At 40.7% G+C, this 16,312-nt stretch overlaps 1 protein-coding gene across 4 annotated transcripts; it reads right to left on the bottom strand.

Moving 5' to 3' along the window:
- Nucleotides 1–146: 146 nt before the first annotated feature.
- LOC111964890 (RNA-binding protein 42) lies at nt 147–7,938 on the bottom strand. Of its 4 annotated transcripts, none has more exons than XM_070443918.1 (11): nt 7,808–7,938; nt 7,393–7,453; nt 7,078–7,213; nt 6,857–6,926; nt 4,976–5,047; nt 4,666–4,841; nt 2,825–3,001; nt 2,488–2,634; nt 2,184–2,301; nt 1,295–1,489; nt 147–881 (listed from the first exon to the last, which is right to left on the bottom strand). In XM_070443918.1, exons 1-11 carry the CDS (start codon nt 7,872–7,874, stop codon nt 769–771), a joined length of 1,332 nt encoding a protein of 443 aa, XP_070300019.1. In that variant the 5' UTR covers nt 7,875–7,938; the 3' UTR covers nt 147–768. The 4 variants fall into 4 exon arrangements, with proteins under 4 accessions (XP_070300019.1, XP_023844516.2, XP_070300021.1 ...); XM_023988748.3 differs by having other exon boundaries at nt 4,666–4,838; nt 7,808–7,935; XM_070443920.1 differs by having other exon boundaries at nt 7,708–7,856.
- Nucleotides 7,939–16,312: the final 8,374 nt, after the last annotated feature.

The raw sequence follows: 16,312 nt of genomic DNA, 5'->3' as shown, positions 1-16,312 counted from the left end.
CGTTACCTTCCAATGGTCGGTTGATTAAATAATCAATAGATGGTATTGGAGTCCCATCTTGTGACCAATTTACGAACTATCCCACCTCACCTCACCAAATGCTATCATTGCCTGGGCTGCAGGAGACAGGAGACAGGAAAGGTGAGTGCCAGGCAAATATGTCAAGCCTGTTAAGACATTTGGTTTTATTTAAAAAACGTTGCATTATTTTCAATTCACTGCTTTTTCAAAATAATCCACTTTAATGTACAAACATTTAGATTTTATTTAAAAAAAAAATTCCCTGTATGAATAACAGAGGCACTCCGGAAATATATAATTGCCATTGGAAGTAGTTTCCACAATAGCATATACATAAATGAGATCACCAAACTCACATTTCAGACAAAAATCATGAGATGCATGGGAGCCATACCAACTAAGAAAATCTGAGTGATGTTGAGAATTTTTTTACAAACTAAAATGTTAAAAAAACAAAAAAAAAACAGGAGATCAGTACATTCTAAACTTCAGAAGGGCATGGTTTATTAGGAAAAGTTAATGTCTAACCATTACAACCAGGACCATGTACAGTGTTTTGTAGCCTAGTTTAACCATGTTCCATGAGTAAAATGACATCCCTACTCTGGTAATTGAAAACATGTCAGATAGCTAGATGAGTGGCCTTCCAACTGGGCAATGGCAACAGTGTTCTGCCATCAGTGTGATTCTCACACACTCCCAGTCAAAAAACAACACTCGCACATACATACACAAGGGAAACACCATCTATCTCAGTCCCAGTTTCTTTTTCTCCTTCTGTTTCTTGCGTACAACTTCCATGTTCCTGTCCTTCCACATGCTCTTTCTCAGTTTGATGGGTCTGCTGCCGACATACCTCCCTGTGGACAAAAAAAGTCTAAGATCAGTTGAGAATTGGACTGGCACCACCACACAGGTAGGTGTTAGGAAAAGAGAAGAGTAAGTCATTCTCCTCACACAAACAATTGCTCACCGTTCATCTCTCTCATGGTGCGGATATAATCGTTAGGGTCCTTGAAGCAGACAAAGCTGTAGCCCTTGGCTGTGCATTTGTCACCTTCATTAGCTTTATAACTATGCTTTCTTGCTAATTATGCAGAAAATCCTGTTTTTGCATGAAAAAAGAAAAGTCCATGTTCCCGTGAGATATTACTCACTACTACAGAGCCTCAGAATGAAAAGATCCAGATCAGGAGTTACTCCCCATTTTAAAATGACATCTTGGGGTTGGATACAAAACTTGTTGGGCCATATTACACACACTATTGCTCACCGTTCATCTCCCTCATGGCTCGGACGTAGTCATTGGGGTCCTTGAAGCTGACAAAGCCGTAGCCCTTGGTCTTGCCTGTGCGTTTGTCCCGCACCACCTTGGCTTTCAGGTAGGAGGGGTAGCGGCTGAATGCCCTTGCCAGGATGTCGTCGTTCACCTCATTGCCAAGGTCTCCACAGAAGATTCTGAAATCATCTGGATGGAGGAGGGGAAGTTAGAAGATAAGGTGTGAGGCTGAGCAAAGAGGGACAAAAAGGGAATGGGACAGTGGCCTATTGTAGTGAAAACAAAAATTATACTATTCTCAATACAGGCAAGTAGGTAGCTGCTTTAAGCAACGCTAGTATTTACACACTAGTGTTGCTGGGAATTAGCTTGCAAAATAATTAAATTCAACTTACTCTGTTAATTGTCCTTATGCAGGGGGGAATAAAAATTAATAAAATAAAAAAAGTCCTGCACGTGTGCCATAACTAACAAAAAAAAAATCTGGGCTTTTGACATGATAAGCAGAGGAACTGATTTCTCTCAGGAACTGCATGTCTACAACAGACCCACCTGAAATTCTGTTTAACTATACATTCCTTTTAGATGTTCCTCTGCTAACCTCATATCAAAATAGGTCCCCCACAATATCGTGCTTTTTCTTTTTTGCATGTATAGCGCACGTGCAGGACTTTTATTTTGACATGAGGTAAGCGGAGGAAGGCCCACTTTGGAAAGTCTAATTTATGTTCTATTAGATGTTTTTTCTCAATTTCCCCCTTGCATAAGGACCAACCCTATGAACAATTGGCAGAGTAAGTGGAAATGTAATTTGATTGAACGTCTGGCATCCGGCGGGCTATATAATCGTGTCAGTGTAATCTGAAGTCATTAGCTAGTTTACCTGAGTCCCACTCCAGTAGACTCTGGTCCTCCCAGCTGGTGCCTGCGGCTGTACGGATACACTTCTTCGCCTTCTCTTGCTTACCCTTCTTCTTCTCCTCTGCTGTGCTATCCGCTGGCTGCAGAGAAACAAGATCCTAGAGTCAGAAATATTTTTGAGATTGCTGCAATACTGATCCTTTGTAGGGTTTGGGGTCAAGTCTATTTCAATCCACCAATTGAATTGTACAAGTATTTTGAATGCAGAAAAGTTTAAACCCTTAAATTAGGGCCAGGGCTGATAAATAAGGCGGCGTGTTCTGTACCTCAGTGTGGACGGGCTCGGGCTCTGGCATGCTGGGTCCGATAACGTTGTCATCTGAGGCGGCTAAGCTGGCCTCCTTCTTAGCCTCCAGCAGTCCGGCGGCCATCACCGCTGCCTGCTGCTCTGCTACAGACGCTGCCAGCTCCTCCTGATGAAGTCAGAGGGAGAACCGAGAGAGAAAACCCCCAAATCAGAGATATGATAGATGAGATTCAGTGTGAATTTGCAACAAACAGCAGCAAACTTGGCAAGTATGTAGAATGCAAATTTTAAGTAGTCGCCATTTTTTCCGAATGTAAAGGCATTGAAAACTAAAGAGTAGAAGTGAGTGTACTTACCATGCGAGCCTTTCTCTGGGCATGGATGTCTGGTATCTTGGGTCCGGAGGGAGCCGTGTAGACAGTGGGGGCTGCAGAGATGATCGAGGGGGTGAGCTTGGGAGGGGCCTGGGTCACAGACCTGGAGGGTGCAGACACCATGGAGTGTCCCATGGGTGTACCATGGGTCAATCCCACCTGTAGATGGTAAGATATGGTAAGAGCATATAGAGAAATGGAGATAATGACTCACAACAGAACAGGGCAAGATTGACCAAGCCTGTTCACATTCCTAATTGAAGACACAGTTAACACTGAATTTCCTTAAAGGCCTTCCAACACTGTACGTCAATCAGTCTTTTACGATTATTACATGTCACGATCTGTGCGATCTTACCTAATTTAAATCTATCAACCTGGCCAGATCGTACGATTTGCTTCAGTACGGTCGACACATTCTGGGATTGGCTTGCGAGGGTACGTCAGCCGATGTATGCTACGTCAACTGCAGCGGTGTATTTGATCTGCACCTGAGCTAGCACTAGCAGCACAAGCCTCCCTCTGCTTATGCGTGAGTGAAGTGAGTTCGGAAAAAACTGAACGTATGCATCTCAGAAATAGTTTTACATACAAACTCGATATGTCTGAACTCATAATCAAACTCGCTTCCCAAAAATAACATGAACGCTGTGGTACAATGTTTATTTTGATTTAATGTATTTATCAAAATTCCATCAGCAAGCCTGATTTCAGATGTCAAAAATGTCAGATGTAGCCTAAACAAGATTAGGGAAACTGGTCTTCTTGCAAAGCATTTAAATGTTTAAATCAAACTATTACAGGGACAGTGAAGCATGTTTTCTTCTTTTGGTTCCATACTCCAAAAGTTTGGATTTGAAATTGAGCAATGACTATGGAGGTTAAAGCGCAGACTGACAGCTTTAATTTGAGGGTGTTGGGTGAAACATTTAGAAATTACACCACATTTTGTACATAGTCCTGCCATTTTAGGGGAGCAAAAGTATTGGGACATTCACTTGTGTATTAAAGTAGTAAAAAGATAAGTATTTTTTCCCATATTCATAGCACAAAATGACTACATCAAGCTTCTGGCAAAAATTTGTTGGATGCATTTGGTCTTTGTTTTGGTTGTTTCAGATTAGGTTGTGCCCAATAGAAATGAATGGTAAATAATGTATTGTGTGATTTTAGAGTCACGTTTATTATAAATAAGAATAGAATGTTTCTAAATACTTCTACATTAATGTGGATGCTACCATGATTACGAATCATCCTGAATTAATCGTAAATAATGAGTGAGAAAGTTAGACGCACAAATACCATACCTCCAAGACTAACCTCTTACCTTTACAATAACGGGAGGTTATCATTTTTATTTCTCACTTATTATTCACAATTCAGGACTTTCTGTAATCATGGTAGCATCCACATTCATGGAAACTCACTGTATATTAATCTGACTATTCACAATAATCCTACTGTTGTGTGCGTACTCAGTGCCGGCCGTGTTCCTATTGGTAAGTCACCGGGATCGGCTCGTGACACCAGCCACACTACACGATAAATGCTCAACATTGACACTGCCAGAACTTTGTCTGAGCCTACGACTGCATGTAGTTGTACTCAAAATCGGCAGACCTAGACCATGTCACACTGAACGAGCCAAGAAAATCGTTTATGACCTAAGAATTTTCCAACAATGTAGAAATGTTGTCCGGGAGGGCCAAATCGTGGCATAAGATGGCTAAAATCGTAGAGTCTGCATGGGCCTTTAGGGAGAGCATTGATATCAGTTGTCCAAGGAGCCTCGGAGGGAGAAAAAAGGCACTCTAGCAACTAACCGGAAGTCCTACTGAGCTCATATGCCCCATTGGGTCCATGGGATGCTGAGGATGCTGAGGGGGTCCTTGCATGGGGGGTGCCATCATCATGGGCGGGGGAGGAGGGGGGCGTGGCAGTGGGGGAGCCATCATACCCTGTGGAGGGGGACCACGCATCACAGGCATCCTCGGACCTGCTGACAGAGATTTCAAATTAGCCTCAACACATTGTTTTTCATTTGAAGACTGAATCGCTGTAGAGATTTGATGCTCTTTCTTATTTCATTTAGCTAGCGCTGAGGTGAAGTCAGCAACAGTAGAGACAAATGACCTGGTCTCTGCAGGATGTGCGGCATAAACGCTGGTCTCATCATTGGCGGTGGTCTGACACCTGGGGTTATAGCTGAAGAGCAGAAAAGAAAAGAAAAAAGAACAGCATAAACTGAAGAGACCTGTAGACATGGTGGTGTAAATGATCAACACTGTTTTGGAGTAAAATATGCATTTTAAGTATGTCATGTAATGTAATAATAAGTAGTCCTCTGTAGCTCAGTTGGTAGAGAATGGTGCTTGCAATGCCAGGATAGTGGGTTTGATTCCTGGGACCACCCATAATAAAAAATCTATTCATGCATGACTAAGTCGCTTTGGATAAATGCGTCTGCTAAATGGCATATACAGCGCATTCGGAAAGTATTCAGACCCCTTCACCGTTTCCACATTTTGTTACATTACAGTCTTATTCTAAAATGGATTTAAAAAGAAATCCTCAATCTACACACAATAACCCATAATGACAAAGGAAAAACAGGTTACACATTTTTTGCTATAATATCACATTTACATAAGTATTCAGACCATTTACTCAGTACTTTGTTGAAGTACCTTTGGCAGCGATTACAGCCACAAGTCTTCTTGGGTATGACACTACAAGCCTGGCACACCTGTATTTGGGGAGTTTCTCCCATTTTTCTCTGCAGATCCTCTCAAGCTCTGTCAGGTTGGATGGGGAGCATCGCTGCACAGCTATTTTCAGGTCTCTCCAGAGATGTTAGATCGGGTTCAAGTTCGGGCTCTGGCTGGGCCACTCAAGGACATTCAGAGACTTGTCCCGAAGCCACTCCTGCATAGTTTTGGCTGTGTGCTTAGGGTTGTTGTCCTGTTGGAAGGTGAACCTTCTCCCAAGTCTGAGGTCTTAACCTGCTCCAGAGCGCTCTTCATCAAGGATCTCTACTTTGCTCCGTTCATCTTTCCTCGATCCTGACTAGTCTCCCAAGCCCTGCTGCTGAAAAACATCACAGCAAAATGCTGCCACCACTGTGCTTCACCATAGGGATGGTGCCAGGTTTCCTCCAGATGTGACACTTGGCATTCAGGCCAAAGAGTTCAATGTTGGTTTCATCAGATCAGAGAATCCTGTTTCTCATGGTCTGAGAGTCCTTTAGGTGCCTTTTGGCAAACTCCAAGCGGGCGGTCATGTGCCTTTTACTCAGGATTGGCTTCCGTCTGGCCACTCTACCATAAAGGCCTGATTTGTGGAGTGTTGCAGAGATGGTTGTCCTTCTGGAAGGTTCTCCCATCTACACAGCGGAACTCTGGAGCTCTGTCAGAGTGGCCATCGGGTTCTTGGTCACCTCCCTGACTAAGGCCCTTCTCCCCCGATTTAAGAATGATGGAGGCCACGGTGTTCTTGGGGCCCTTCAATGCTGCAGAATTTTTTTCGCACCCTTCCCCAGATCTGTGCCTCGACACAATCAAGTCTCAGAGCTCTACGTACAATTACGTCAACCTCATGGCTTGGTTTTTTCTCTGACAAGTACTGTCAACTGTGGGACCTTATATAGACAAGTGTGTGCCTTTCCAAATCATGTCCAATCAATTGAATTTACCACAGGTGAACTCCAAGTTGTAGAAACATCTCAAGGACGATCAATGGAAACAGAACGCACCTGAGCTCAATTTCGATTCTCATAGCAAAGAGTCTAAATGCTTATGCAAACAAGGTACCAGTTTCTTCTTAAATTTGCACAACTTACAAAAACCTGATATTAGTTTTGTTATTATGGGGTATTGTGTGTATATTGATGAGGGGGGAAAAGTATTAAATCTATTTTAGAATAAGGCTGTAACAAAATGTGGAAAAAGGGAAGGGGTCTGAATACATTCCGAATGCAAAGTATTATGTTAATAAACGTGAATCAAACCATGTCACCTGGGCCTACAAATGCAGGGGGTGGAGGTCCCACGAAAGTGGCAGCCCTTGCATCCAAAGTTTGCTGGACCTGAGAGAGAAAGAGGATTTGAAGGAGTTGGATGCATCCGGCTAACACCGCATTCTGTTTGCTTTTAGCAGAAGATAGGTTTGAGTTTGTTCATTCTATTATTTATCTTTCCATATAATGTTCAATCATTCTTCCTCCAAGAGCTCAGTACCTGTCGGTAGGTGTTGGTGCCGATGATGGGTCGGATCATAGGAACACCCATAGGAACACCCATAGGGAGCACCTCCACCCCTACAGGGTCTCCTGTAGTCATTGCCACTTGACCCCCCAGGACCTCCTGCTCAAACCTGGTTCAGAACCAACACAAGAGTTACCAACAGATGACGATTGTCATGAGATGTTGTTTGCTTGTCATGATAGAGAAGTAAGACCATTTAGTAGGGGTTGTTTTGGCATAGTCACCACACACGGCATTGCAATCTTATTGAAGGTAACCGAAGTGTCACGCCTCAACTCTTGTACTCACAGAGCCATTTCAGCCTCCATCTCCTTCAACCGCTCCTCTCCGGATTTCATCGCCATACTTACTGCAAAGACAAACGTTTTGTTGGAAGTCCATTCTTTGGTGGTAAACACATCTAGGTAGCTACTAGATGCTAAATGTGTACAGTTAACGTTTGGCTAACACCAAAGGCATTGATTCTTGGCTTGTTTACGTTATAGCTACTGTATTGGCTAGTAACTTTAACTGCTTGCTAACAGTTATCGCTAGTTGGCTGGCTAACGTTAACAAGGATGCCATAATAAAAAAACAGCAAGTTAGTACAGCACGTATACGTACAAAACGTTATTACCCTAAATCGCGACGTTCCAAAACTGTTCAATCTTAACTAGCTATTTAAATAAAGCATGAATTGTTGTATTTATCCGTCCCTACAAACCGAGGCCAACGTTGTCCAAAATGGCCAGTCGCATTATTATGACGTAGGAGTTTTGGTTGCGTTCCATCACGACTGTGTGGTTTGGGTCTGTTCCAGGGGGTCTGATCTTCGTCTTCGCTTGGTTTTCCGGCAGACAATACACTTTGTTGAATATTTTTGCCTTTCACAGTTCGGAGAGTGCAATGCACATTTGTTCACATAAAAAGGGAATAGGGAAATTGCACCACCATCTAACCCTATTTATAGACTGGGTGGTTCGAGCCCTGAATGCTGATTGGCTGACAACCGTGGTATATCAGACCATATACCACGGTTATGACAAAACATTTATTTTTACTGCTCCAATTACATTACTAAACAGTTTACAATAGCAATAAGGCACCTCAGGGGTTTGTGGTTTATGGCCATATCCAAGAACATCCCTTAGCTGTGGTATATTGGCCAAATACCACAGCCCCTCGTGCCTTATTGCTTAAATATATACCACTATCCCCAACACACCCCACCACCCCTTCCCACTACTTTGGCCCTCACAGATCCTACACCAGGCCATTGGCCAGGGAGCCTGTGTTCCCTTCTCTCAAAACCCACTGTAGTTCTTCTGCAGTAAAATATCTGAACCCAAAAACGTCTCTGCTGGTGTATAGAACTGTTCAAGTCACTCTGTACTGGCCTACTACTCACAGTGATCCTCTCCCTCACAAGTTGTCCACCATTCTCTACTTTACTCACTTCCTCAGCATATGACGCTTTCTGCACTGCTCTTATCCTGGAAACTTCAAGCTGTCTCACTCGCATAGAACATTTCTGATTCCCAGCAACATGGCCACCCCCACAATTGAAACACTCCACTTTTCCCACCGAAAGGACACACTCCTTTGTACCATGTCCTCTTGCACACTTCTCACACCTCGGAATCTCCCTCCTACATACTCCTGCAACATGACCATAAACTTGGTACCTGAAACACTAATGGGTTCTGAATAAAAGCTCTCACGGGATAACTTAAATACCCCAGCATGACTTTATCCGACAAACACTGCATCTAAACTCAGAAGGACAGAGAGAGTGTCCTCAGTCTAAGGGCATGCATTACAGACATCGGGGATCCTCAACTTAATTCGATCCACCTCAACACTACTCCAGTTATCACGCCTTTCAGCAGTGTTTTGTTCCGGAAAGCAAAGCAGGACACAGCTCTCATTCCGAGTCGCGAAACGCGCAGCGCCCTCTCCCCCTGGGCAGCAGACACACACAAAAATCTACATAAGTCCACTTCTGAATATTTTGACTTCTTCACCCAGCAAACTGATCAGTCAAAGGCATAAATCCCCTTTCTTCATGAATCATACTCCCTCTGGGCCAGTCATCTTAGGCATTTTCCTGATCATTGGGATGTCGCTCAAAAGCCTTCACCTAACTGTGCAGGTTCTTCTTCTTCACTTCTGTCAGGTTCAATTTCAAGTTCACTATCCGTCGACTGCTCAGTGTTTCAGGAGTGTAACATGTAATTATCTCTCCTGTACTTGAGTCAAAGGAGAAAGTACTCGACTTGTATTTAGCAAATGTCGTCTTGGGTTTGAACCTCGCCCCCTTCTTTCTGCCTCACATCATTTCGCTCTTTTTTCTGCCTCGTGTAATCTCGCCATCCTCCATCTCTAGCTTGCTCCAACTCCACCTTAAGCTGTCCACATCTAGGCAAATCTTTTTCCAGGGGGTCTGATAATCACACAGAAAGCGGTCAAGTTCAAGATTTATTGATATCCACATGGCAATCAATGCAACATAAAACTGAAATACGTGTTGCGGGTGTATACATACACTAGCGTTGCTCCCTATTGTATTGGGTTGCACAAAAACAGTCCGAGGAAAGCCAGAAGTTAAATACATTCCTACACAAACTCCGGGGCCTGTGAGGACAGAGCATTCATCGCCACAATTCCTTCTGTAAAATCCCAGAGTCCCACAAAACGTTCAGCCGCACTCACAACAATGCCTATTTCTTCAGATTTACTCTCTGTTTGCGCTGTGCAGTTGATGATAATCAATGAAATCAACGTTACTAAGTCCGTCTTCTTAACATGCAACATGTCAGGATCCCTCTGTTGAAAAGAAATATTCTCTGGTGTCTCTGCTCCTACTACCATTATTTCTTCAACTTCACTCCTTTCTTCTACTTTTCTCACCACCTCCGGATAGGAGACATGCTGGACAGCCCTTATTCTTGCCACCTCCTTCTCCTTCACCCTAACAGGGAACTTCAGGAATCCGGGCGCATGATCATCACCACAATTGCAGCATTTAGGCTCAGCTGGCATACGATAGTCCTCCTGTCTACATACACTTGACACATGGGCAAATATTTTGCATTCATCACACTGTATGGGTTTGGGTACAAAAGCTCTCACAGAGTATCTCATAAAACCCAAATACATGTGAGAAGGGAGAGAATGAATGGAGTGGGCTTCCTCTCTCCTTCAACCATGCGGGTCAGTCAGTGTGCACCAACCACTTGACCCAATTTTTCACATATATCCTTTGCATTCACTTCTAGCGTCACCCCAGAGATAACACCATTGATAGGCGCCCTGCTTCGAAAATAAACACGACACACTCCAATCCGATATCTTCTTGAGGTGCAGAGCACGCTACTTCTGTTCCATAGATACACAGAAAACCAAAATAAGCCCACTTCTCATTACTCTCACCGACACCACCTTATCCAACACATCTACAATTGTTTTAGAGACATCAGACAGGTCTCCCAGGTAACATCTATCCAAAACCCTTACTCTTTTTTTTCCAGAACTAGGAACTTGGATTTACTAGATTCCACAACCACTTCTCTTATTTCCTTTTGTTTTTCACACTGCAATCCAATTGTTCTCCTTCTCATCTCCAGTCGACACGCCATCTGATTCAAACAGAACATCCACTTACGCCATCTTTTAACCCCCTTCAAAAAGCAGAGTGGAACTGAGACAAAATATATAAAGGAAGGTATTATTATTATTATTATTATTATTGTTGTTGTAGACCCACTTCCTCATGTCAAAATAAAGGTCCTGCACGTGTGCCATATGTGGACAAAAAAGTAATAACTTGTGGGGGACTTTTATATTGACATAAGGTAAGCAGAGAAGAAGTCTGTTTAATAATAAGTTCCTTTAGATATTTTGTCTAATTCGCCCCCATCTTAATGATGAACTGTCCTGCCAACCAGCACAGTGTGTTGAAATTGAATTTTCTTTAACTTCCTGCTAACTGTTTTTTAGTGCAACCCAATACAAAAGGGGACAATTTTAGTGTATGTAAATACACCCCCGTTACTAAAAGCATCTATCGAGGGAGGAGCATCTGTTACTGCATTACTTGGTACAATATTATATATCTCTTTCAGCATCCCTTTCAATCAAAATACAAGCTATTTGTGATGCAAGATGATTTGTAGTCGATCAGTTATTCTGCTATTCACAGATGGAGAAAAAGTACCCAATTGTCATAGAGTAAAAGTAAAGATACCATAATAGAAAATAACTCAAGTAAAAGTCACCCAGTAAAATACTTATTGAGTGAAAATTTTAAAGTATTTGGTTTTAAATATTCTTAAGTATTAAAAGTAAAATGGAATTGATAAAATATACTTAAGTATCAAAAGTAAAAGTATAAATAAGTTCAAATTCCTTATATTAAGCAAAGCAGACAGACACATTTTCTAGTTATTTTTTGATTTACAGATAGCCAGGGGCACACACTTTTTATTTTATTTTGTTATTTTAGTCTATATATAAATATTTGTTTTAATATTGCGGATAGATTGTTGCTTCCATCAATGTAATTGTCTGCATAATTTCCAATCCCCCATATATTTTTGGGGTAAATATATACACTACCGTTCAAAAGTTTGCGGTCACTTAGAAATGTCTTTGTTTTTGAAAGAAAAGCACATTTTTTGTCCATTAAAATAACATGAAATTGATCAGAAATACAGTGTAGACATTGTTAATGTTGTAAATGACTATTGTATCTGGAAACGGCTGATTTTTTATGGAATATCTACATAGAATATCTACATTATTAGTCCCACCATATATTTGTAACTGTGCTCTTTCACAAAAGTTCTAACCGTATATACATTTTAAGACCCCACATGTTTTACATTTGTTATCTTGCTGTTATTAGTCCCACCCTTCAGCATATGGACAGTACCAAAATAAATGATCTAATGACTCTGCCTCCTCGCAGAAAAATCTGCAGAGCTGGGAAGATTGTATCCCCCACATATATAGCATTGTACTGGTTGCAAGAATCTCAAACTAGACACTTACTTTTTTCTTTTCCATGGTAGCAAGACCTTATCTATTTTTCTAACTTTCTATTAAAATATATTGGAAAGAAAATCATTTATTTATTTCGGGATATGTATACCGAGTATATCCACATTCCCGTCTGACCATTTTATTGGTAAACTACACGGTAATGTAAAAGTTGTATTTTTTACTGATCCAATACGTAATATTGTACACTTACACTTTAATCCAGAGAGGTTAGAAAAAGTATCTAGATCCTCTGTCACGCTCTGACCTCAGAGATCCTTTTAATGCTTCTATTTTGGTTTGGTCAGGGCGTGAGTTGGGGTGGGTATTCTATGTTCTATGTTGTGTAGTTCTATGTTTTGGCCGGGTAGGGTTCTCAATCAGGGACAGCTGTCTATCGTTGTCTCTGATTGAGAACCATACTTAGGCTGCCCTTTTTCCCACCTGTGTTTGTGGGAAGTTGACTTTGTTTAGGGCAAATAGCCTTTGAGCTTCACGGTTTGTTTTTGTAGTGTTTATTGTTTTGTTCGGCATCATTTTGATTAAATAAAGAAAATGTACGCCCACCACGCTGCACCTTGGTCCTCTTCTTTTAGCGGCCGTGACACAATATGAGGCTGTGGAGGGATTCTAATTGTGGATTTAAAAGAAAACATGAATCATCAGCGTACAATGACACCTTTGTTTTTAAGCCCTGGATTTCTAATCTCTTAATATTATTGTTGGATCTAATTTGAACAGCTAATATTTCAATGGCAATAATAAATAGATATGCCGATAGTGGACAACCTTGTTTTACTCCTCTTGACAGATTAAAACTTTCTGAGATGTAGCCATTATTTACTATTTTACACCTAGGATTACTATAACTTTAACTCATTTTATTAGAGATTCTCCAAAATTGAAATATTCCAGGCATTTATATATAAACTCCAGTTGTACATTATCAAAAGCCTTTTCAAAGTCAGCTATGAAAACCAGGCCTGGTTTTCCAGATATTTCATAGTAATCTATTGTTTCCAATACTTGTCTTATATTATCTCCAATGTACCGTCCATGTAAAAAACCTGTCTGATTAGGATGAATAATATCTGACGAAACTTTTTTAACTAATGCGCTAAGCATTTAGCTAGAATTTTTGCATCACAACACTGGAGTGTAAGAGCCCTCCAATTTTTTTCATGGACTGGATCTTTATATATACACACACCACTTGGATCCTGTTTCAGTAATAATGAAATCTCGACCTTCTTGTTGAGTGTCCGATAATCTACCATTTATATATAGGAGTGGTTAAAACATGCTAATAACGGTCCTCTGAGTATAAATATATAAAAAATTGGTATACCTCCACTGGTATGCCATCCAGCCCTGGAGTTTTCCCGGACTGCATTTTTCCCAGACTTCACATGAGTCTTTCTGTACAGATGTTAATTTTTCATTATTAATAGGGGGAAAATGCATTCAATTAGCTTCGGTTAGTGGAGATGGAGGAAACAAATGAAAACATATGCTTAAAGAACTTTACTTCCAATTTCAAAATATTGTTATTTTTGGTAGCATTTCTATGTTGAAGATTGAAAAAGAATTTGGTGCATTTTCCCCCATATTCCATCCCGCTCGCTTTATTTTTAGAATATGTTACACTGGATCTTTCTTGAATAAGTTCCTCCATTATTTTAGTTTGTCCTCTAACTTACTCTGAGTCTCTATGGTACAGTTTTTATTGCTATCTATCTGTACTGTTAGTCCTTCAATATCCTTTGTTAATACAGATTCTTTTGACCTAAATTTCTTTTGTTTTATAGATGAGTACTGAATTGCATGGCCTCTAAAGGCACATTTAAAAGTGTCCCATACAATAAGGGGATCTGTTGTACCTATGTTATGTCGGGAAAAGTCAGTTATCAATTCTTCTGTCCTAGTTAAAAACAAGTTATCATCCAGTAGGCTTAGATAAAATTTCCAATATCCTCGCCCACTTGGAAATTCTAAGAGTAATATACAATTGAAGTCGGAAGTTTACATACACTTAGGTTGGAGTCATTAAAACTCGTTTTTCAACCACTCCACAAATTTCTTGTTAATAAACTATAGTTTTACACAAGTAATTTTTCCAACAATTATTTACAGACAGATTATTTCACTTATAATTAATTCACTGTATCACAGGTCCAGTGGGTCAGAAGTTTACATACACTAAGTTGACTGTGCCTTTAAACAGCTTGTAAAATTCCAGAAAATTATGTTATGGCTTTAGAATTTTCTGATAGGCTAATTGACAAAATTTGAGTCGATTGGAGGTGTACCTGTGAATGTCTTTCAAGGCCCACCTTCAAACTCAGTGCCTCTATGCTTGACATCATGGGGAAATCAAAAGAAATCCGCCAAGACCTCAGAAAAAAAATGGTAGACCTCTACAAGTCTGGTTCATCCTTGGGAGCAATTTCCAAACGCCTGAAGGTACCACATCCATCTGTACAAACAATAGTACGCAAGTATAAACACCATGGGACCACACAGCCATCATACCGCTCAGGAAGGAGACGCATTCTGTCTCCTAGAGATGAACGTACTTTGGTGCGAAAAGTGCAAATCAATCCCAGAACAACAGCAAAGGACCCTGTGAAGATGCTGGAGGCAACAGGTACAAAAGTATCTATATCCACAGTAAAACAAATCCTATATCGACATAACCTGAAAAGCCGCTCAGCAAGGAAGAAGCACTGCTCCAAAACCGCCATAAAAAAGCCAGACTACGGTTTGCAACTGCACATGGGGACAAAGATTGTACTTTTTGAGAAATGTCCTCTGGTCTGATGAAACAAAAATAGAACTGTTTCGCCATAATGACCATCGTTATGTTTGGAGGAAAAAGGGTGAGGCTTGCAAGCCGAAGAACACCATCCCAACCGTGAAGCACGGGGGTGGCAGCATCATGTTGTGGGGGTGCTTTGCTGCAGGAGGGGCTGGTGCACTTCACAAAATAGATGGCATCATGAGGAAGGAAAATTATGTGGATATATTGAAGCAACATCTCAAGACGTCAGTCAGGAAGTTAAAGCTTGGTCGCAAATGGGTCTTCAAAATGTACAATGACCATATGGTCCATAGAGCTATTTAAAACCGTATTATAATCTCCCACCATAATAATAGTCTTGTGTTGCTTGTAGGTGTTAATAAACGACTATATATATTTTCAAAGAAGCTTGGATCATCATTATTTGGATCGTATAGGTTAATAAGCCATATCTGCTTATGGTCCAATAACATATTTAAAATCATCCATCTACCTTGATGATCTGTTTGGACAATTTGCACTTTTGGATCAAATTTACTGTTAATTAATATCATCACCCTTTTTGAATTTCTTTGACTATGGGAGAAATATGTTTTGCCCCCCTCAGTCCTTTTCACACAAAACTTAATCTAAAATTGTTGAATGAATTTCCTTTAAACAATAGATATTATATTCCTTCTCTTTTAGCCATGTAAATACTGATCATCTTTTCGTATCTGCTAAGCCATTACAATTATAACTGGCTATACTTATTTCACTGATTACCATAATGAGACAAGTTTCAATTCTCTTCATCTTAAGATATTTTTAAATGTACCATTAAAAAGTAACATGATAATTGAGTGTCTATATAGCTGTACCATGATATTTGCATTGCTACTAAGTAAACCTCCAATTGGTCCCCACTATTCCACCCACTAAATCCCCTCATCCCGAGTTGGGTTGTCATCTCTATGACTGGCAGATCACCCCTCGACCCCCCCCCCCCCTACTGCTTGTACTTCCTTTGTACCTCGTTCTCAGCACGTGGGGTATGCGCTAAAATGTAATTGTTTTACCACAAAGTTTAAAGGATAAAATCAGTACATGGATTATTACAAGCCAATTTCAAACAGTATGTGTCTCTCTGTATATATTTGTTTTTCAGGCTGCATGTCGTCTAAGTACTGTTTATTACCGGTGATCAAAACAAGAATTTTCATGTGTTGGTAAATGGCATCCCTCATCAATGATCACATGTGTACTTTTTATTTTATTTTATTTATTTCCACCTTTATTTAACCAGGTAGGCTAGTTGGAGACACGTTCTCATTTACAACTGTGACCTGGCCAAGATAAAGCAAAGCAGTGCAACACAAAGAACAACACAGAGTTACACATGGAATAAAC

Source organism: Salvelinus sp. IW2-2015, linkage group LG6.1, assembly GCF_002910315.2.
Source record: "Salvelinus sp. IW2-2015 linkage group LG6.1, ASM291031v2, whole genome shotgun sequence".
Lineage (NCBI taxonomy): Eukaryota > Metazoa > Chordata > Actinopteri > Salmoniformes > Salmonidae > Salvelinus > Salvelinus sp. IW2-2015.
Note: the sequence above shows the minus strand (reverse complement) of the source record. Positions and strands in the feature narration are given on the sequence as shown.